This window comes from Vipera ursinii (assembly GCF_947247035.1).
Source record: "Vipera ursinii genome assembly, chromosome: Z".
Taxonomy (NCBI): Eukaryota; Metazoa; Chordata; class Lepidosauria; order Squamata; family Viperidae; genus Vipera; species Vipera ursinii.
In genome coordinates this window covers 91,529,106-91,552,992 of record NC_139517.1, presented here as the reverse complement: position 1 = coordinate 91,552,992, position 23,887 = coordinate 91,529,106, and the positions used below count along the sequence as shown (strand labels likewise).

Sequence of the window (23,887 nt, the reverse complement as noted above, 5' to 3'; positions counted from 1 at the left end):
TCGTGTGATAAGCTGCTCCACGAGCTGCATTGGCTCCCAGTTGTCTTCCGGGTGAGGTTCAAGGTGCTGGTATTGACCTACAGCCCTACATGGCATGGGTCCGGAATACCTTGGGGAGCACCTGCGGCCGGCATCAACTTCCCTCCACCCAATATGCTCCCACAGAGAGGGTCTCCTCAGGGTGCCACCGGTCAAAGAATGCCGACTGGTAGCCCCCAGGGGGAGCGCGTTCTCTGTGGGCACGCCAGATTTATGGAACCATCTTCCGGTTGAGCTCCGGATGGCGCCCGACCTTCACTCCTTCCGGCGCGATCTAAAGACATATCTTTTTGAACAAGCTGGCCTGGCCTGATGGGAGGGGGTTGGGTTTTTATTACTTTTAAATGCGTTTTAATCTATCTAAGAGTTCTGGCCACTTGTTTTATCTTTTTTTAATTTTTGTATTCTGTTTTTTAACATGTATTGCCCTGTTCACTGCCCTGAGTCCTTCGGGAGAAGGGCGGTATACAAATAAAATTAATTAATTAATTAATAAGGGCGACATAGACCTTTTAAATGAGCAGAACACAGTTTTTGGTGGATTCGAGGCATCAAATAGTACCCCTGCGAGGAAAGCTGTGCGCCATCCTGACAAGCAAGTGCTCAGCTTGAATGTTACCACTGTCCAGAGAACATTGGGGAAAGTTAACATTCAGAAAGGAACAAGCGTGTTCTTAGGGAATATGCAGACGATTTGGCTTGTGTTCTTACAGATATTTTAAATCTTTCACTGCACCATAGTGTTTTAAGATGGCCATTATTTTGCCAGTGCCAAAAAAGTCTACAGTTACGGATCTCAAATGAATACTATCCAGTTGCACTTACATCCATCATGATGAAATGTTTTGAGACGCTGATAAAGGACATTATTTTAGCCAAGCCTCCCTCCAGCATTTGACTCAGTTCAGTTTGCTTATCATCCAAATCACTCAACATAGGATACTATTTCTTCTGACTTCCATCTGAGCTTGGCGCACTTAGAAGAAAGAAACACTCGTGCAAATGCTGTTTGTCAACTTTATTTTGCCATTTAATACAATTATTCCTCAGCATCTAGTAGACAAACTGGGCCTTTTAGACTTTATTACTCCATTGTGCAATTGGATTCTTGATTTTCTTATTGATAGGTCCCAGTATGTGCGAGCTGGAACTAGTATTTCTAACACCATTTTCTTGAGCACAGGTTCTCCTCAGGGCTGTGTTCACTGTTGTTCACCGTGTTGACCCATGACTGTTGTGCTAGGTTTGCCACCAACCATATTGTAAATATGTACATGATACAACAGTAGTGGGCCTTATTAAAGATGACAGTGAGGGTGCTTACTGCAAGCAAGTAGAGGTTTTGGTGAATTGATGTAACAAAAACAGCCTCATTTTAAACATAGGAAGAAATAAAGAGATCATTGTCAATTTCAGAAAAGGCAGGCACAGCCACACACCTCTGTGTACTAATGATTCACCTGTGGAGGTAGTTAGCAGCATCAAGTTTCTGGGTGTGCAGGTAACGAGTAGGCTAGCTTGGTCATTCAACAGTGAGACACTTGTGAAGCAGGCACAGCAGTACCTGCTTTTTCTGCATTGCATGAGAAAAATACAGCTTCCTTCCCCTGTCCTTACCACTTTCTATGATCAAGAGCATCTTGTCATATTGCAATACAGCCTGGTTTGGAAGCATCACTGCTTCAGACAGGAAGGCAGTGCAGAGAGTGGTGAGGATGGCAGAAAAGATTATTGGTAGTTCACTTCCTTCCTTCCTTCTATCCAAGACATAGCATATAAGCAATGCTTGAGCAAGGTCCACAGGATTGTCTGGGATGCTACACATCCACTTCACAACCTGTTTTCCTTGTTACCTTCTGGGAGGAGCCATTGTAGTATCCAAAGCAAAACATCCAGATTCAGTCACAGTCTTGTTCCATATAGCATCAACCTTGTGAACTCTCAAGCTTCCTCTTTCCGCTATATATTCAAAATGGACAGTAATTAATATTTATGTTTGTGTGTGTGTGTGTGTGTGTGTGTGTGTGTGTGTATAGGTAAGGTAAGGTAAAGGTTCCCCCGCACATGCGTGCTAGTCGTTTCTGACTCTAAGGGCTGGTGCTCATCTCCGTTTCAAAGCCAAAGAGCCAGCGCTTGTCCGAGGACGTCTCCGTGATCATGTGGCCAGCATGACTGGATGCCAAAGGTGCATGGAACGCTGTTACCTTCCCACCGTAGTGGTCCCTATTTTTCTACTTGCATTTTTATGTGCTTTTGAACTGCTAGGTTGGCAGAAGCTGGGACGAGAAACAGGCGCTCACTCTGTTACGCAGCACTTGGGATTCGACCCGCCAAACTGCCGACCTTCTGATCGACAGGCTCAGCATCCTAACCCACTGAGCCACCGTGTCCCTTATCTCTCTCTCTCTCTCTCTCTCTCTCTCTCTCTCTCTCTATATATATATATATATATATATATATATATATATATATTCGGGTTTTTCCCCACATAGAATTGAATTATATTATATAATTGAATATATATATATATATATATATATATAACATATATATATATGTTAAATGTTTGTTAAGCATTCAGAATACACTTGCTTAGTCCCAGATATGGGACAATTCTTATTTCCTGTTTCAGCCTAGCCCAAGGCCATCTACAGGCAGTAGCCACAGCAGTGGCAGCTCATATTTGTGTAAATTTCCTGGACTTAGGGTGTACTTTTGAAACATTTAGTCAAGAAATAAATTAGTTAATAAACTATAGTACAAATCAAATATCCTGCATAAGATAACAATTTCAGCTTGGGAAAGGTCAAGATAGGCAATTTGCAACCACTACCTAATGAACTCCACAATCTGTATGGCAATGCTGAACATATTTCAATCTAATGCCATACCCCAACCAGCAACCCAAATGTGTCCAAATTTACTTCATGGATTCTTAAGACAGTGTAGAACTGAGAATGAACATACTCCACAATGATTGGATTCAAGATGAGATTGTTGAATTGCTGAAAAGAAGAGGGACGGAGGGAGGGAGAATTCCAATATTCCCTGCCAGCTTCCACATAGAAAATCAATGCTCACTCCCACTGCTTTTTTGACCACCTGTGCTCATTTTGTTTATTTGTTTAGGTAAGGACATATCTCTGAAATAATGGCCCAATGGACCATGGATTGTCTAATAAAATTGTGCCAATTGTATTCTAATTCTATTTTCCTTTAATTCTTTAATTCAACACTGACTGAATTTGAAAATAGTGGGACAGACAGTTCCATCACTAAGTGAAGCATGTCTGATGTGTGTCATGCCTGATTTTATGACCTTTTTCGCTTTGGCCATTAAGTGAATCACTACAGTCATTAAAGTGGATCATGTAGTTGTTAAGCAAACCTGGCTTCCCCTATTGATTTTGCTTGTTAGAAGCTTGGTGTTAAGTTTCAAATCATCGTGTGATCTGAAGACACTGCAACCCATTGTAAATACATGCCGGTTGCCAAAAACCTAAATTTTGATTATGTGCCCATGGGGAATGATGCAACTGACATAAAACCATTCCTAAATCACTTTTTTCAATGCATTGTAACTTTGAATCATAAATTGAAGTCTACCTGTATTCTATAGAAATGGAGTATTTCATTTTCCAAAATATATAAATATATTGGGGATAAATAATGTAAAAGAAAATGCCTTTTAATAAATATTCATTAGTGAATAGGTTAAATCATTTGAAAAAAATAAATAAACAGAAATTAAATAAAATGCCAATAATGGAATTGATAATATCAGAAAATTACTGTCTTGGCCCCCAATTTAATACATGTTTTGTTTCTGCAATAGGAATATGAGAGGGCAGAGCTATATATGCAGTGCCATTTTTCCTGGCAAAATCCCAGTTACAATGACCTACTATTATCATGTTAGTTGTCACTACAAATGGAATGCACTTATGATTGTGGTTCAGCAATCTCAGTTGTCAAAGAATGTTTTATACCATTTTGTGTCCAGTCTTGGCAAAATGATTTCCAAGGCTGAGTTAAAAGATGTCCAAGTAGCTTGGGACATTCTGGTAAATGCAGAATGGACCCAGGCCCTCCACAGCACAGATGCATTACCTATGTGGGCAAAGAGGCTTGCTTTACAAGCAAAGACTGCAAAATTTATTCTCAGGATTTCAGGTTCAATAACAAGGCTTGATTACAAGACCTCTTTAGTCCCCACCTCTGGTTTCTCACCCACTGTGTCTCAGATATTGTTTGACTACACGTTAATGATATATAATAGTTGGCACAAGAAGCTACTGTTATTTGTAATAGTCATGGTCTCTTGAAATTCCTCTGAGTGACTTCTCAGAACTTTGTAGAAAGGCATCTCTCCCTTTTCCCTTCATCCCTTGCAAAATTTTGGCTTACTGAATATTTGGAGATAATGAAGTTCTTGTTAATATGAAAGATATTAAAGTATCATGTAGTAAAAAACTACATTGTACTCATTATATTTATAATTTAAAATGAAATTAAGTTATGAACTTACCAAAGGTAATTTGTTCTGGGTTTTGTTTTGTTTTTGTAATTGCTACCTAGCTTTGCCAGGACTTGATAATATTATTAGCTGGGGCCAGTAGCTAATTTTTTGTTGCCCAGGCCCAGAATAGACTTCCGGATGCATCATCCACATAGAGAACCGGTTGTTCACCTATTTGAATCCCACCACTGGCTGGGGCCATTTCTAAATGATAACAATGTATTTATAATGAATGTTTTGCATTTTCTTAAACAGAATATACATCTTGTTGTGAAATGGCTGGGGACCTTAGAGATACTGGTGGACAAGTACAGTAAAGGAAGTCACTCTGACTATCGTCTTTTTATCAGTGCTGAGCCTGCTCCAACACTTGAAGAGCATGTTATACCTCAAGGAATTTTAGAAAACTCTATTAAACTTATTAATGAACCTCCTACAGGAATGTTGGCTAATCTTCATGCTGCTCTCTACAATTTTGACCAGGTAACAATATTACATCTGTGTGTGTGTTTGTGTCTGTGTGTGTGTGTGTGTGTATCTCCTAAAGTCAACCAATAATCAATCATACCAAAGGGTGATCTATTCTGGAATTAAGGAATTTAAGGAATTACATAAATAAAGAACTTTATAATTCAAAAGGGAAACAGGCATCTTGTTGCACAATGTCATTTACAGTACTGAGAATAGTTTACACACACACTTGGAGAGGAAGCATGTAGATCTGGTTTTTTTCTTCTCAGTTCATAACAAATAGCTGCATCTAGTGTACTTCCTATAAGATATATACGTGTGTGTGTGTGTGTGTGTGTGTGTGTAGTTGTATATATATTGTTGTATATTATGTTTGTTGTATATATATTATTGTATATTATGTTTGAGACTTTAGCCATTTAGGAAGCTACTTTCTATATATAGTGCCCTGCTAAATGCTTTCAATCAGTCTGTTTTTGCAGTCAGATGGGCAGTAAACAGAATAGGTTTGTGGGGCCCAGTTGGAATAAACAGACTATCCATCAACTTACACCTGATCTATAGCTGAATTCTTAAATAGATGATACAGAAGAATGCAGTGTAAAAGGTTGTCCTAAGCTGCGTGCAGTTTTGAGTAATGTCTAATCTGCCAAATAATAGTACAGTGAATGGTGCCTATATTAAAAAAAAAGGAATATAGCACCTACATGTTACTAATGCATAGGTTGCTGTGGTAACAATTCTATTGTTTTTTAAACATTTTTGTTAAACTGAATATACTCAGATTTTGCATGCTTTTGCTCATAGATTCTGCATAGGGGTTTTTTTTTTGCCACTTTGTGAAAAATGTAATTACTGCTTATACAGAAAACACAGTTGTAAACTATAAAGCGTCTTGTTGATATGTGATTTGATACAAATGTTCTGTTTTCATATTTCTTTATCAGGATACACTCGAATTGTGTACACGAGAACAGGAGTTTAAAAGTATTTTCTTTTCTCTGTGCTATTTTCATACTTGTGTTTCTGGGAGACTCAAATTTGGACCTCAAGGATGGAATCGAAGATACCCCTTTAATATGGGAGACCTCACCATCTGTGTTAATGTGCTCTACAATTATTTAGAGGCAAACACTAAAGTAAGAACTAAGAGATTAAGCAATTTCTTGACAAAAAAAATTGGGAATTTAGAAATGAGTAAACAATGTCATCTTTTTTCCTTTAAAAGCAATAGCTGTAAATTTCCCTTTTGTGGATCAGGCAGTTCAAAAATTCTCACAGAGGATATGTAAACTTTCTAACATAGGTTGAAGTGGTTCAGTGATACTGGCTTAGCTAAAATAAACAAACAAGTAAATAAATAAATAAATAAAATTGTCCTTCATTATATTAGCAAAAACAGTGGTTTATACATTCATATGTGCCAGATTCATTAGGCAGGTAATGAAGCATTTGTACAACTATAATTACATACAGCAGACTGACAGTTCATAACATGGAATTAATAATCACTACAATTAATACTGATCATAGAAACAATTTAGAACACATTTATATATGTGTGTGTGTGTGTGTGTGTTAAGTATTTGTTCAGAATCTCAGAAGGGTATGGCTGACTGATGAGAACAAATGAGTTTGAAATGGCCATATCAGTCTCCCTTTAATTCTTTGTTAGCAATCCAAAAAAAATTACACACACACACACACACACACACACACATATATATATATATATATATATATATATATATATATATATATATATATATATATATATATATATATATATATATATATATATATATATATATATATATGTTTTCTGAGGTTTTCGCGGGTGCCTGTATGTGGATCCTTGGTTTTTCGGGTTTTTATATATATAATGGTGCATTTCTTTCATGTGTCATTATTATGTATTAAGAAGGCTACCTTGTTGTGACCGTGGATAGGGCTCGCAACTTGGGAGTCCTCCTAGATTCACGGCTTACCTTAGAAGATCATATAGTAGCCGTGACTAGGGGGGCTTTCGCTCAGGTTCGCCTGGTGCGTCAGTTGCGGCCCTATCTAGACCGGGATGCCCTGTGTTCGGTCACTCATGCGCTCGTGACCTCTCGTCTTGACTATTGCAATGCTCTCTACATGGGGCTTCCCTTGAAGACCACTCGGAGGCTCCAACTGGTACAGAATGCGGCCGCGAGAGTTGTCTTGGGAGTTTCCCGGTACTCCCATGTTACACCTTTGCTCCGCGAGCTGCATTGGTTACCAGTTGTCTTCCGGGTGAGGTTCAAGGTCTTAGTGATGGTTTTTAAGTCCTTTCATGGCATGGGTCCGGAATACCTCGGGGACCACCTGCTGCCGGTGTTGACTCCCCTCCGCCCTGTGCGTTCCCACAGAGAGGGCCTCCTCAGGGTGCCTCCGGTCAGAGAATGCCGGCTGGTGGCCCCCAGGGGGAGGGCCTTCTCTGTGGGTGCCCCGGCTCTGTGGAATAAACTGCCGGTTGAGCTCCAGATGGCACCGGATCTCCGGTCCTTCCGGCGTGGGTTAAAGACCCATTTATTTGAACAAGCTGGCCTGGCCTGATGGGGAGTTAACTTAGGGTTTTAATATTTGTATATTCTTACTGTTTTATTTTGGGCAATAATTTAATTCTTTTTTAACTTTTGTACTTTTGTATTTTTATTATATGCCCTGTTCACCGCCCTGAGTCCTTCAGGAGAAGGGCGGTATTTTGTTGTTAGTTGCGAAGTCGTGTCCGACCCATCGCGACCTATGGACAATGTTCCTCCAGGCTTTCCTGTCCTCTACCATCTTCTGGAGTCCATTTAAGCTCACGCCTACTGCTTCAGTGACTCCATCCAGCCACCTCATTCTCTGTCGTCCCCTTCTTCTATTGCCCTCAATCTTTCCCAGCATTAGGCTCTTCTCCAGTGAGTCCTTCCTCCTCATTAGGTGGCCAAAGTATTTGAGTTTTAGCTTCAGGATCTGGCCTTCTAAAGAGCAGTCAGGGTTGATCTCCTCTAGGACTGACCGGTTTGATCGCCTTGCAGTCCAAGGGACTCGCAGGAGTCTTCTCCAGCACCAGAGTTCAAAGGCCTCAATTCTTTTGCGCTCAGCCTTTCTTATGGTCCAACTTTCACTGCCATACATTGCAACTGGGAAGACCATAGCCTTGACTATACGCACTTTTGTTGACAGGGTGATGTCTCTGCTTTTTAGTGTGCTGTCTAGATTTGCCATGGCTTTCCTCCCGAGGAGCAAGCGTCTTTTAATTTCTTGACTACAGTCCCCATCTGCAGTGATCTTGGAGCCCAGGAAGATAAAGTCTGTCACTACCTCCACTTCTTCCCCATCTATTTGCCAGGAATTGAGAGGGCCGGATGCCATGATCTTGGTTTTCTTAATGTTTAGTTTCAACCCAACTTTTGCACTCTCCTTCTTCACTCGCAACAAGAGACTCTTCAGTTCCTCTTCACTTTCTGCCATTAGAGTGGTATCATCTGCATATCTTAGGTTGTTGATATTTCTTCCAGCAATCTTAATTCCAACTTTTGACTCCTCTAGCCCTGCCTTTCTCATGATATGCTCTGCATATAAGTTAAATAGGCAAGGCAACAGTATACAGCCTTGCTGGACACCTTTCCCAATTTGGAACCAATCAGTGGTTCCGTGTCCAGTTCTCACTGTTGCTTCTTGGCCCGCATATAGGTTTCTCAAGAGACAAATAAGATGTTCTGGTACTCCCATCTCTTTAAGAACTTGCCACAGTTTGTTATGATCCACACAATCAAAGGCTTTAGCATAGTCAATGAAGCAGAAGTAGATGTTTTTCTGGAACTCCCTAGCTTTCTCCATGATCCAGCGTATGTTGGCTATTTGATCTCTGGTTCCTCTGCCTCTTCGAAATCCTGCCTGTACTTCTGGTAGTTCTCGATCCACATACTGCTGGAGTCTAGCTTGTAGGATTTTAAGCATAACTTTACTAGCATGAGAAATGAGTGCAATGGTGCGATAGTTTGAACATTCTTTGGCACTGCCTTTCTTTGGAATTGGAATGTAAACTGATCTTTTCCAATCCTGTGGCCACTGTTGAGTTTTCCAAATTTGCTGGCAAATTGAGTGTAGCACTTTTACTGCATCGTCTTTTAAGATTTTGAATAGCTCAGCTGGAATACCGTCACCTCCACTAGCTTTGTTGTTGCTCAGCTTTTCTAAGGCCCACTTCACTTCACATTCTAGGATGTCTGGCTCTAGGTCAGTGACCACCTCAGTGTGATTATCAGGGACATTAAGCTCATTCCTGTATAGTTCTTCTGTGTAATTTTGCCATCTCTTCTTAATCTCTTCTGCCTCTGTTAGGTCCCTGCCATTTTGGTCCTTTATCATGCCCATTTTTGCATTGAACGTTCCCTTCATCTCTCCAATTTTCTTGAAAAGATCTCTGGTCCTCCCTATTCTATTGTTTTCTTCTATTTCTTTGCACTGTTCATTTAAGAAGGCATTCTTATCTCTTCTAGCTATTCTCTGGAATTCTGCATTCAATTGGGCGTATCTTTCTTTTTCTCCCTTGCCTTTCGCTTCCCTCCTTTCCTCAGCTATTTGCAAAGCTTCCTCAGACAGCCATTTTGCTTTCTTGCATTTCTTTTTCTTTGGGATGGTTTTGGTTGCTACCTCTTGTACAATGTTGCGAACCTCTGTCCATAGTTCTTCAGGCACCCTGTCTATCAGATCTAATTCCTTAAATCTATTTGTCACCTCTACTGTATATTCCATGGGGATATGATTTAATTCATACCTGACTGGCCTGGTGCTTTTCCCTACTTTCTTCAGTTTAAGCCTAAACTTTGCAAGGAGAAGCTCATGGTCTGAGCCACAGTCAGCTCCTGGTCTTGTTTTTACTGACTGTATAGAGCTTCTCCATCTTTGGCTGCAGAGCATATAGTCAATCTGATTTCTGTGTTGACCGTCTGGTGATGTCCATGTGTAGAGCCGTCTCTTGGGTTGTTGGAAAAGAGTGTTTGCTATGACCATCGTATTCTCTTGACAAAATTCTATCAGCCTGTGCCCTGCTTCATTTTGTACTCCAAGGCCAAACTTGCCTGTTATTCCAGTTATCTTTTGGCTTCCTACTTTAGCATTCCAATCCCCCATGATGATAAGGACATCATTTTTTGGTGTTAGTTCTATAAGATGCTGTAGGGCTTCATAGAACCGGTCAATTTCATCCTCTTCAGCACCGGTGGTTGGGGCATAGACTTGGACTACTGTGATATTGAATGGTTTGCCTTGGATTCAAACTGAGATCATTCTGTCATTTTGAGGATTGTATCCCAGTATTGCTTTTCCTACTCTTTTATTGACTATGAAGGCTACTCCATTTCTTCTGAGGGATTCTTGCCTGCAGTAGTATACCTGATGGTCATCTGAATTAAATTCACCCATTCCTGTCCATTTTAGTTCGCTGATACCTAAGATGTCGATGTTCAGTCTTGTCATCTCTTGTTTGACCACGTCCAGCTTGCCTTGATTCATGGATCTTACATTCCAGGTTCCTATGGAGAAAAAATCTTTACAGCATCGGACTTTCCTTTCACCACCAGACATATCCACAGCTGAGCGTCCTTTCGGCTTTGGCCCAGTCGCTTCATTCTTTCTGGCGCTACTAGTACTAGCCCTCTGCTCTTCCCCAGTAGCATATTGGACGCCTTCCGACCTGAGGGGCTCATCTTCCAGCGTCATATCGTTTTGCCTTTTGGTACTGTCCATAGGGTTTTCATGGCAAAGATACTGGAGTGGGTTGCCATTTCCTTCTCCAGTGGATCACGTTTTGTCAGAACTCTCTGCTATGACCTGTCCGTCTTGGGTGGCCCTGCACGGCATAGCTCATAGCTTCATTGAATTACGCAAGCCCCTTCGCCCCGACAAGGCAGTAATCCATGAAGGGGAAGGGCGGTATAAAAATTTAATAAAACATAAACATACACTTAAACTTTCTTAGGCATGTTCCCGCTGAATTTGGGTTTAAAATTAGATGACTGATTCAGCTTATGATTACTTGTCTCTTGGAGAAACCACGCAGATGATATAGTCTGCTGAGCCTTTTATACATATGTGTAAGAATATCATGTAGAAATACAGTCTTACTGGAACATATTTTGTGGAACATGCACTTCCCTACTATAATGCTTTATAAAATAATATCTACATTGGGTAGCTGATAATAAAATAATGAGAAATGATAGCCAGTTTTATGTTCAAGCATTGGACTATAAATTGGAAGATGGTAAGTTCTAGTCCTGACTTAGGCACGAAGACAACTAAGTAACTTTTGGCCAATCACTTTCTCTTAGCTCTCAGAAGGCGGCAATGGCAAACCACATTTGAAAAACCTTGCTAAGGTTTTTGCCAATCTTTCTAGAACTAAGAGAAAGTAACTGGGTCAGGGCTGCCTGCTATCTAATATAGATGCCTATTTATAAAGCATTATGTTAATGAAGTGTATATTCAAATTCCAAAACTGTCTTTATTAATGTACCTTTACAGGTGTTCTTACACATACGTATAAATGGCTTAACAGGCTGTTGTCTGCATGGTTGCCAGAAGTACATTCTGTCTTGAAAGCACACTCACAATAAGATGTTAAGATAAAATACTTTTCTTGTGCTTCAGGAAAAAGAAATGTGTTTTTGAGGGGTCCTTGTTGCTCTCTGAACTTGCTTGTTTTCTTGCAGACATTACATTACATAAACTAGGTAGCATCCTTCAGAACTCTGAGCAGCTATGATGTTATCTAGTTTGGGTAATTCATTCATTTATTTATTTAGATTTGTATACCGCCCTTTCCCGAAGGACTCAGGGCGGTTTACAGGTTAATTAAAACAAGAAATACAAAAGTTAAAAACGATTAAAAAAAATTACAACAGTCCCTGAAAAAGTAAAAGCCCCCAATTAAAATTAAAATTAAGATTCTCAGCCTGGGCCAGAGAGCTCGAAGAGCCAGGTCTTCAGGTCCTGGCGTAATGAACGGAGGTCGGGGGCAGTCCTCAGGTCCACGGGCAGCTGGTTCCAGAGGGCAGGCGCACCCACTGAGAAGGCCCTCCCCCTGGGTGTTACCCGCCGGCAATCTTTTACCGGTGGCACCCTGAGAAGGCCCTCCCTGTGGGAGCGCTCTGGACGAAGGGAACTTGATGCTGGCAGCAGGTGTTCCCTCAGATATCCCAGACCCAAGACATTTAGGGCTTTATAGGTCATTACCAGCACCTTGAATCTCACCCGGAGGGCAACCAGAAGCCAATTCAGCTCGCGGAGTAGAGGTGTTACATGGGAGTATCGGGAAACCCCCATCACAACTCGTGCGGCTGCATTCTGCACCAGCTGAAGCCTCTGAGTGGTCCTCAAGGGCAGCCCCATGTAGAGAGCGTTGCAGTAGTCTAAACGGTAGGTCACGAGCGCATGAGTGACTGTCCGTAGGGCATCTCGGTCCAGGTAGGGTCGCAACTGGCGCACCAGGCGAACCTGGGCAAAAGCTCCCCTGGTCACGGCTCCTATATGGTCTTCAAAATTGAGCCCGGAGTCAAGGAGGACGCCCAAGTTGCGAGCCCTATCAATGGGGGGGTAACACCTCACCCCCCATCGTTAAAGATGGAATGGTCTGATTAACCCGAGATGCCGATATGCACAGCCACTCAGTCTTGGCAGGGTTGAGACAAATGAATGTCTGCAAGAAAACAACTAAGCTCAGAGAGTACCATGTCGATATTTTATTCTGCTACTCCAGAACTGACCATTAAGTACAGCTTATATCTATAAATAATAATTATAATTTATAATTATATATTTTATTTATTTATTTTTATTTATTTAGTTATATTTATATACCGCCCTATTCCCTGAGGACTCAGGGCGGTTTACAGGGAATTAAAAATCCAAAATACAAAAATTAAGAACAAATTAAAAAGTATTAAATTAACCCTGTAGTCAGTTAAAAAACCCCAAATTAAAAATTCTTCCTCAGTCTGGGCCCGAGAGCTGAAAAAGCCAGGTCTTCAGGCCCCGGCGGAATGATCGGAGGTCGGGGGCAGTCCTCAGCTCCACCGGCAGCTGGTTCCAGAGGGTTATTAAATTTATATACCATCCATAATAATATGCAGTTTTTTCTAGCCATCCTTTTATGCTGCATTTCCAAACAGAGGACAATAACTAAATTGATTTTATATTTAAATGAGTATTTAATCTAAACTTAAAGTAAAATATATGTGTAAATAAATTTAATTTAGTCCCAATTTATTTATTTTCTTTCCATTATATTAAAAAGCTTAATTTCTGAGGGTTTCTGGGAATCATACCCAAGACCTTTGGTGAGCTCATGTAACTTCAATGTAAACTTGCCAATCTTGCTATGGAAGCCTCCACCCTGGGAGTTGAAATTTACATATTGGCAGGACATTGAAGCTATGGAAGATGTAAGATGTAAGATTACTGTTATTAAATTGTCTTATATACCACATGAACAAGTTTGACCTTTTTTAACAAATTGGTGTTGGTGGTTTAAGTATAAAATTATAGACTTGGGAATTAATATAGTTTATATATATATATATATATATATATATATATATATATATATATATATTCATTTCCTTGCTGAAAACATTTTGTATTCTAAATTTTGTAGAATTTAGAAATTGGCAGGATAGAATATAAATATGATTCATATCAAAATTCAGCAATTTATCCTTTGAAACAAAATGCCAATGAACTGGTTTCTTTTAACTATGTTTTCAAAAGTATTTTTTCATAAATATAGAAATGTTAATAATTCACCCTGACTAAATTATTGGAATACCTACATGTCTGGCTTTTGCTGAAACAGCACATTACATACCATGTCTTGCTCATTATTCTCCAGAAATGAAAACATTTCAATTCATGTTAAGAAAATAATAAAAAATTATTAGGACATTTGGAAAAATTGCAGCTATTTGGTTCATATGCTCATGGCTTTTTCTTCATACTGTCATGTTTTATGTGCTGAGTCACAATAATAACTGAAGAAGATAATCCATTACTATATAACATGTTGCCAGAGCAGGTTATTCTCATGCTCCAATTATAAATCTAGTTTTATGAAAACCAGAAGTATAGTATAGTATAATAATGATTGCAATCTTAAAGGCTTAGACTTTTGTTGTTGTGCTGATAAAGTCACCTATTCTGTTGCAACACTATGATCACAAATAACATTATTTTGTCCTTTAGAAAACAAGTTTATGATTACTGATTTGATTATGTTCATAGGTTCCATGGGAAGATTTGCATTATCTCTTTGGTGAGATTATGTATGGTGGACACATCACTGATGACTGGGATCGCAGATTGTGCCGCACATATTTGGAAGAATTGATGAGCCCTTCACTGGTAATAATTTATAGCAATGGGACATTTCATTGGCTTCATTTTGTTGCTAATTTTATTGTGTACACACTCTTAAATATGGAGAGAAAGAAAGAGATACATACACATACATGCATACAGACTAGATGTATATGATGATAGACTGTTTGACTGCCTTTTATTTGTTTGGAGATTTCAAAACAGAACTATTGCTTGTTAAACATAAGAGAGACCAGCAACTGAGCCATTCCATTTTGAAAATAATTTTTCCACTTGTATTAAAATGTGCTGCAGCTTCCAAAAAAGCCAATGCAGTCCTAGGCTGTATTAACAGCAGGATAGAATCAAGATCACATGAAGTGTTAGTATCACTTCATAATGTCTTGATACAACATTACACTCTTAGAATATTGCATCCAGTTTTGGTTGCCACAATATAAAAAAAAGATGCTGAGACACTAGAAAGAGTGCAGAGAAGTGCAACAAAGATGATTAGTGGACTGGAGGCTAAAACATACGAAGAACGGTTGCATGAAGTGGATATGTCTACTTTAATCAAAGTAGGACAGGGGATGAGAAGATTGCAGTGTTCCAATATTTGAGGGGCTGACACAGAGAAGAGAGGGTCGAGCTATTCTCCAAAGCACCTGAAGCCAAGCAAGAAGCAATGGATGGAAGCTAATCAAGAAAAGAAGCAATCTAAAAGTAGGGAGAAATTTCCCAATATAACAATTAATCAGTGTAATGACTTGCCTCCAGAAGTTGTGGGTGCCCCAAAACTGGAGAGATTGGACAATCATTTGTCTGAAATTGTATAGGGTTTCCTGATTCAGTAGTGGTTGGTCTAGAAGACCTCCAAGGTCCCTTTCAATTCTGTTATTCTGTTAAAATATTGATAAGTGATTTTGGTGGAGTGTTTGGAGTTGCAACAATAAATTGGAGTAAGAAGTAAATGTCATATAGGGGATTATTATGAGATGAATTAAAACTAAAACACAAATGTATTAAGTTGTTTAATTATCTTGAGTGATGAAGACTTGTATCACTCAGTACTGATTACTGCATTTCAGAAAGTATGCAGTAGTCAAGATGTACAATAGGCAGCTGGGCAAATTTTAAAAAGGAGGAGGAAATAGAATGACTCATTCCTCTACAAAGAAAGGTTACAATATATGAGGACTTCATAGTTTATGAAAACAGAAAGATTAAATAGGGACTACAATTTTTTAAAAGTGGTTAAATAAATTCCTTTTATTTTCATAAATCTAAAATCTAACTTTATATACAGGTAGTCCTCACAACCTCATCTGAGCCCAAAATTTTTGTTGCTAAGTGAGACATTTGTTGAGTGAATTTTGCCCCACATTCTTGCCACAGTTGTTAAGTGAATCACTGCAGTTATTAAATTAGTAACACAATTGTTAAGTGAATAGGGAGTTCCCATTGAGTTTGCTTGCCAGAAGGTCATAAAAGGGGATCATATGAACCCAGGACACTGCAAAAGTCATAAATGCAAATCAGTTGCCCACTATCTGAATTTTGATCATGTGACCATGGGAATGCTGCAGCAGTCATAAGTGTGGAAAATGATGATAAATCCTTTGTTTTTTCAGTGCCATTGTGACTTTGAATGGTCACTACATGAACTGTTGTAACTCGAGGACGACCTGTAATTTTAAAATCTAAGTTCATATAATTACAGTGAAGTCAAATAATGGAACAATTTAGGTAAAAAAAAGAAAGCCTTTCACACAGAAACAAAATGCAGAATTTGCTCTCACAAAATGCTGGTTTTTCACCAACTCTGGACAGACTTCAAAGAGTATAAAGAAACTAAAGTGGAATAAGATTATATCGGGACCTATTAGTGATTAAAATAATATGTAATATTCACAAAGTGAATATATTCCTAAATACCACTTGTTGGAGAAAGTTGTTATATTCCTTAGCCCTTGGCTGGTAAAGAAACATGATACTGAATTAAACCACCTTTGATCTATCCTAAAAAAAACCTCTTACAATTTCAGCCTAAGACAGAATCATGTGAAGCTCCAGTGATACTAAGGGGATAAACAATGCCAAATTGGTGTATACTGGAGCCTTAGCACACTGTCTTTCCCAAGTATTAGGCGTATAGTTAGAGGTGACAGTGGAAGGCAGAAGCACCAAAAGTTCATCTGTGATATGGAATACAGAGAGCCTTGAGGCCACTCCACCTTCGCCACCTCATGTTGGAAGTGTCTCCTGTGATGAAAGCAAAGTGAGTTTGCTTGCATTTATTCACTCCTTAATGAGTAGGTTTTCATATGTCAGAAAGCCACATTCAGTTTAACACAATTGGGAGTCAATTGGAAAGCCTAGGAGTGAGTTACCATGGAGATGGGGAAAGATAAACACTACTGTACTTCTGACCTCCACCGAAGCTGATTTCTCTACATGACAGCTGAGGTCAAGGGGGCAGCGTGGGAAGCTCATTCCATCGGTACCTCGTCTATATCTAGCCCAAGGGTAGGAATTGCTATTTCTAGATGAGGCAGTCCATTAACCTTCACAGCCTGTTCTTTCTTTCAAATAGGTGTCAAATATAGGGATGAACCTGAAAGAAATGATGGAAATTAGATGCCTTTGGTTAACCAAGCTTGAATGTGGGTCTACTTAAATATTCCAAAACAGAATAATATCTTTTGATTTAATTGGACAATGGTCTCTCCCCACATAAACTATGAAACAAAAATTCCTTCAATGACAGGCAAACATAAAGAAAGGTCTAGAACTACAGCATTTTCTATACATTTTTTTGTTCTCATGTTAGCATTTCATCTAATTGAGATTATCAGTAAAATGGGAGGGATGTGGTAACATATTTTTACCATGTTCTACATGGAATATTAAGCATATTTGGGGGGCAAAAACTTTTCTACTTTAGGATTCTGAGTAAATTATGGCATATGTATACCTATAGAAAATTTATGTACAAACAATATCCTGACTGAAATAAATGCTGAGCATCTAGACAAACTGTGAAATGATCTGTGAGGAAAATATTCAGTAGGATTAATGTAAAATTTATGTTCTACTTTTCAGTTGGGAGCTGAAAGCTGCATACATAGTGCTCTGCTTACATTTTTCCTTATAACAATTATGTATGTTAGGCTGATAAGAGAATGAGTCGCCTAAAGTCCCCCAGAGAGCTGGGCATCTCTACTCATAACCTAAAAAAGTAACAAACATTGGCTTAATTTTTTAATCAATGTTTAAAACTTTCCTCTTTTCAACAGTTCAAGTTGTTCCATTTTGGATTTCCAAATGGCCTTTAATTTGCAGGATATGGCTGCCTGTCTCATATAATGTTTCTAGGCAGCTCACAATAAACCATACAAACAAGGTTAAAAACAAAAGTACCTTTCCCTCCATAGCCTGGCCAACATTCTTGCCATTCATCTCCTATGGGAGATAGCCAGGTCATGCTAGTCCTCTGGAAGGCTGAAAGGGTAGGACCCCTTAGATCTCAGCTGCAAGACTGTTCCAAAGGGCCAGGGTAGTCCTTGAGAAGGTGTGACTCTGAGGTCCCATCAGGTGGCAATATTTAAGGGGGAGAATCTGGAGTATGCCCACCTGTGAATGTTGAAGATGGAAATAAGCTAGAATACCACAACAAAACAAGTTTCCTGTAGCTTTTACACGAGGCTGTTCTGCCTATACTGTAAAGTAGTTTTCATTGGTAAATTCAAATGACTGAATACCAGGATTGGATCCAAAACAGGTCAGTGAGCAGCATTACACCAGAAGAGAATAGCCTTATCCCCTCAATGACATACCCATTTTTCCAGGAATCATGAGAACTGAGTTAGAAAGGTATAAGATAGCTTTCCCATCTCAGAAATTATTTGACGTGTGGGCTTCAGTTGTCAAAATTTTTCAGCAATACTCATGCTGGCTGGATTAATCTACATATTGGTTACATGTCTGAAAGAACTCAGATTAGGACTGGCTGGTGTAAAGGAATATTTGAGCTCCTTGCAATTTACAGTGGTGGGTGGATAAAGGGACTGTGTAGAGAGAGTTCCCTCCTTTAAATTTCTGGGAGTCTACCTCTGTGAAGATCTGACCTGGAAAGTTAACACAACCCAGGTGGCTAGAAAGGCCCAACAGAGGCTTCACTTTCTTAGGGTCTTGCGGAAGAACAGGGTAGAACAACAGCTAATGACCCTCTTTTACCGGTCTACCATAGAGAGCGTCCTCTCGTATGGTATTGTGGTTTGGTATGCCGGTCTGACAGCCGCGGATAGGAAAGTATTACAGAGGGTGGTGAGCACAGCACAAGACATTGTGGGCTGTTCCCTGACACCACTGGATGACATCGCCAGGGCTTGTTGCCTTGGAAGAGTGAGGAAGATTCTCAGGGATGACTCACACCCTGGACGGTATCTCTTTACTCTCCTACCATCCGGTAGGAGATATAGGAATATAGCCAGCCGTACCAACAGGCTGAAGAACAGCTTTTATCCGTGGGCTGTTAGGCTTTTAAATGGGACATAATCTTATGCAGAATTGACTTGGGAGGCCGGTGTGTGGTGTAGTGGGTTCACATGGTGTGGTAGGATGGAGGGTTTGTTGTCACTGTGTGTTGGGGGGAGAGAGCACAGGGGGAGGCTCAGCTAATCTCAATGTACACATGTTGCACTTTGACAATAAAGGTTTATTATTAGCTAGAACCATGGGCAATTAACTGGAAGGGAAGCATAAAAGGATCCCATTGTGTTCATCTTTGCTACTTCAAAAATCTGATATTGTTCAGTGCATCTTGAAAATTAAAAAAAAGTAAAGTGTAGACCAGTGGTTCTCAACATTTTCTTCACCGTGGACCCCCTTTAAATATCTTTGAGGCCACGGGCCATGGCCATGGACCACCAGGACTTAAGATTTAAATCATAATATTTCTTCAAGCCTTTGTGGACTCTCTGTGATGATACCATGGTCCCTAGGAATCTGTAGACCACAGGTTGAGAACTGCTGGTATAGATTGTTATGGATCTAATTAATCCACAAGAATAAACAAAGTCCTGTGGTTATAAACTGAGGACAAATAGATAACCACATGTATATTGATGAGATATTTTTTAAAAAGCTTTTGCTTACTCAAGATGCCTCACTGAAAGTTGATATGCAGATGGAGGCAGCTTGCCTTAAACACCATTTGCAATAGTAAGGCAGAGTATGAGCTGTTCTTATGCTTTAAGGAAAGAAAATTATTTCTTTTTTCAATTATGTAGGGGTAACTAATTAATTAATAGATCAACAAGGATATAGAAAAAACCATCAGATAATTTTTATTGTGCTTTCATAAAGTGGGCTTTATATAGTCAGTCTTCTGCATTTGTTGCTCAAACTTAGATAAACTTACCGTAGATAAACTCATAAATCTAAATGTTATTTTACTCTTTTACTAACTGTTTTAAAATAGTAGGATTAATTTGCATTTAAACTAGGTATAAAAGCTATGTAGATAAAATGGGTCATAGGGAAGTTGTATAGAAAAAAATATGGTGGTATAATCATAAGCTATGTTAAAAACTGAGAAATGTGGAAAAATATCTCATTAAAATCTATTAATACATAATGATTTCCCTGTGACAGAATATTATTTGGCCCGATCCATTCATGATTGTTATCTAAAAGAGTATAAAATTATTGTGGCTTTTTACTGTTTAAAGACAACTTATTTAACCAGATTGCATCTAGAACTGTTTCTATTGTACCATCTTGGATAAGAGAGATGGCTTCCTACTAGAAAAATAATCTGTTAAAACTACTACAATAAGAATTAAGAATTTTACACTCACAGGGAGTATGTCAAAGCATTGAATAGATTTTGCCTGAAAAATACTCTTTTTCTAATCACAGATTGAAGGCGATTTTGCTTTGGCTCCTGGTTTCCCATCTCCTCCCAATCTGGATTATATTGGCTACCACAAGTATATTGATGAAATGTTGCCCCCTGAAACTCCTGCATTGTATGGTCTCCACCCTAATGCTGAGATAGACTTCTTAACAGTTCTGTCTGATAACCTATTCAAAACCCTGCTGGAAATGCAACCCAGAAATCTGCTTGCTGGAGAAATTATAGGACAGTCATTAGAAGAAAAGGTGAGACTTTGATATCCTGCTAATGTTTATTGCATAACACCAGGGCTTTTTTTCTCATAGAACGCTCAGAACGGAGTTCCAGCACCTTTTTTGGATGGAACCTTGTAGGCTAGGCAAGGTAGGTTGTATGACATGTGTGAGTTCCGGCACCTTTTTCTTTTACAAAAAAAGCACTGCATAACACCTTCACAGAACCAGAGTAATTCATAATTTTACTGCAATCAGAATTAAAACTTTGTTCCTTCCGAACATAAATGTTTTGACAAGTAGGGATGTGAGAATTGTATTAACTGTTCCAAATAGGGAAGAATTAGTTTTAGTCCATGCCTAAACTGAAACATTTATTTCAGTTATTTTTATCCATATGGAGTGAAGCAGAAGCGGGGGGGGGGGAGGCATGGAGAGAGAAAGAAAAATCATGGAAATTGATGGCTCAAGGGAGGTAGAAAAGGTAAGATTTTGAGAGATCAGGTAATCCGCACCAGGAATTGCTGAGGGAAGGAAGAGTGACAAGGCAGTTCACACAACTAACCCTCATAACCCCATAAAACCCACTCTATTTTTGTTTCATTTGAACAACTAAAATATGTTGGTTTTTCTTTATGCTGAGCTACAGTTAATTCCAAACAGTTTGGCAGAACTTCTGAATTGTGATATTCTGATCAGAGGTTGAAACAAAATGCATTTTCTGTTTCATCTTATCCCAAATGACAAGCAGTATCTATATCCCTGTGAGGGTTTTTTATGCACTCTCCTGCATATTCAACACTTATTTGCTTTATAAGCATGATTAAATTTAAACAAATTGCATACCTGGTAATTTTACTTTACTTTACTTTACAAGGTGAAAAATGTACTGGATGAAATTTTGGAAAAGCTGCCAGAAGAATTTAATTTAGCTGAGATAATGCAAAAGTCTGCTGTACGAAGCCCATATATTATTGTGTGTTTTCAAGAATGTGAGAGAATAAATATTCTCATTAGAGAGATACGGAGATCAATAAAACAATTAGACCTTGGATTAAAAGTAAGGAATATATTACTTTATTGTTATTAAATTTATTGCCACCTATCTTATCATGGGCTACTCTCTATATACATGTACTGTTAGGAAAAATTGGATCTTAAACTGGTATTGTAAATTTAAATGTTTGTGTTGGTTCAAATTTCTAGGGTGAGCTAACATTTTCATCTAGTATGGAAACTTTACAATCATCATTGTTCTATGACAAGGTACCAGATGCGTGGACCAGTCTGGCTTACCCATCTACTTACAGTCTTGCACAATGGTAAATGCATTTCTTTAACCAACGGATCTCTTTAGTTACCTTATAAATCATAAATTGTATTTTTGAAAGCAAATAAAAAAGCATTAAAATTCAAAAATCTTTTTGAACCTTAAAATGAGCATAACTACATTAGTATGATTTTGCAAGTCCTATAACATTTTGATGTCTCAAAATTTAAAAGGAAGTTTCTAAAATTTCCCCTAGATTAATCTGTTCTGTATTAATCTGTGCTGAATTTAACATATGTTTTCTTTTTTATTAGAAGGTAATATATTTCATATGCAACAGGCTGCTCCATACAACTTGTATGATCTACTACCAATAATCAAGAATATAGATGTCATATAAATTATATAAGGCAAATTATTCCCAAAATTAATTTCTTATGCACCTATGTTTACCATTGCTATATTTTTATTCAGGTTTAATGACCTTCTTTTGAGATGCCGAGAACTTGATACCTGGACACAAGATCTTGTGCTTCCTGCAGTAGTGTGGCTTTCAGGTTTCTTTAATCCTCAATCTTTTTTGACTGGTATGTTAATATTGATTCTTTATATTTACAATTTTAAAATAAGTTTGAAGATTTTTTTTAAAACAGCTAGTTTCCTTAAAGTGTCACAAAGTTCACACATCACAAATTATGTCAAGTAGTGAATAGGCAGCCATATGGATCAATTGACTGAGTGAGTGACCAAATGTATGAATGAATAAAACTTATTAAAAAACTTATCAAGGGGTAAGGTGATGGAAATCCCGTTAACAGATTATATAAGACACTGATACACTGAACAGATTTGTACCCACTTTTCTTATGAGTGGAAACTAGTGTGATTTCTAATCATGTATGAAAAATGACATAAGTACAAGTAGGGCATGGATAGACATTTGATGCTAAGCCATATTATGTCTTAGGTGTCATACAAATTGCATCTATAGAATCAGTTAGTTTTTTTAGAAGAAAAGGGAAACAGCAAAGTATCAGAAGCTGTTTTTAAAATATATTATTATTATTATTATTATTATTATTATTATTATTATTATTATTATTATTATTATTAATTGAACTTATATACCGCCCTTCTCCCGTAGGACCCAGGGCGGTTCACAAGGCAATTAAAACAACATTACAATACAAAAAGTTAATAACAATTAAAATAGATTAAATTATCCTTGATTAAAAATCTAAAACCCCTATAACTCTGATTAAAAAACCCAATTACAATAAGTTAAAAATTTAAAATTCTCAGTCCTGGCCAGAAAGCTCAAAGAACCAGGTCTTCAGGTCCCGGCGGAACGAACGAAAATCAGGGGCAGTCCTGAGCTCTACAGGTAACTGGTTCCAAAGGGCAGGCGCGCCCACAGAGAAGGCCCTCCCCCTGGGTGTTGCCCACTGGAAATCCTTTGCCGGCGGCACCCTGAGAAGGCCCTCCCTGTGGGAGCGCACAGGACGAAGGGAACTTGATGCCGGCAGCAGGTGTTCCCTCAGATATCCCGGACCCAAGCCATTTAGGGCTTTATAGGTCATCACCAGCACCTTGAATCTATTAGTTTGCAATAGTTTCTAGAAAATTACCTTCAATGCCAACGCAAATATGGCATATTTTTTTAAAAAATGCTCTAAATTACATGACATTAATGTTTATTGAAATTGACTTTTTGTTAATAACTAATATACAGTAGATGTATTGCTACAAAGTTGGATTAAATAATTTTTCCTCAGGAACAAAATTCCTCATTTCTCACCTTTACATGACCTTATACATAGCTATTGAAAGCAAGTTTGGTGCAATATTAAGGCCACAGGCTAGAAATTGGGAGATCATGAATTCTATTTCCACCTTAGGCATGCAGCTAGTTACCTTGAACCAGTAGCTTTCTCTCAACCTTAGGAGGAAGCAAAAAAACACCCTGTCAAAAAAGAGATTTGTCTAGGTAGTTTCCAAGAATTGGACACAATGGGAGGGAAATGAATCCATAGTAATTAAGTATGCAAACCATAAAATAATTTGTATTAATCATATCTTCTTGA

General features: G+C 38.6%; 1 protein-coding gene across 1 annotated transcript in view; it reads left to right on the top strand.

The window, feature by feature from the left end:
- The window catches only part of DNAH11 (dynein axonemal heavy chain 11), a gene marked incomplete at its 3' end in the record, with an annotated part of 228,403 nt that overhangs the window by 203,341 nt on the left and 1,175 nt on the right, over positions 1–23,887 (top strand). The window contains 7 exon segments of the mRNA XM_083379026.1: positions 4,814–5,041; positions 5,977–6,168; positions 14,324–14,443; positions 20,324–20,566; positions 21,411–21,593; positions 21,740–21,855; positions 22,278–22,390. Coding sequence (XP_083235152.1) covers positions 4,814–5,041; positions 5,977–6,168; positions 14,324–14,443; positions 20,324–20,566; positions 21,411–21,593; positions 21,740–21,855; positions 22,278–22,390 — 1,195 coding nt within the window.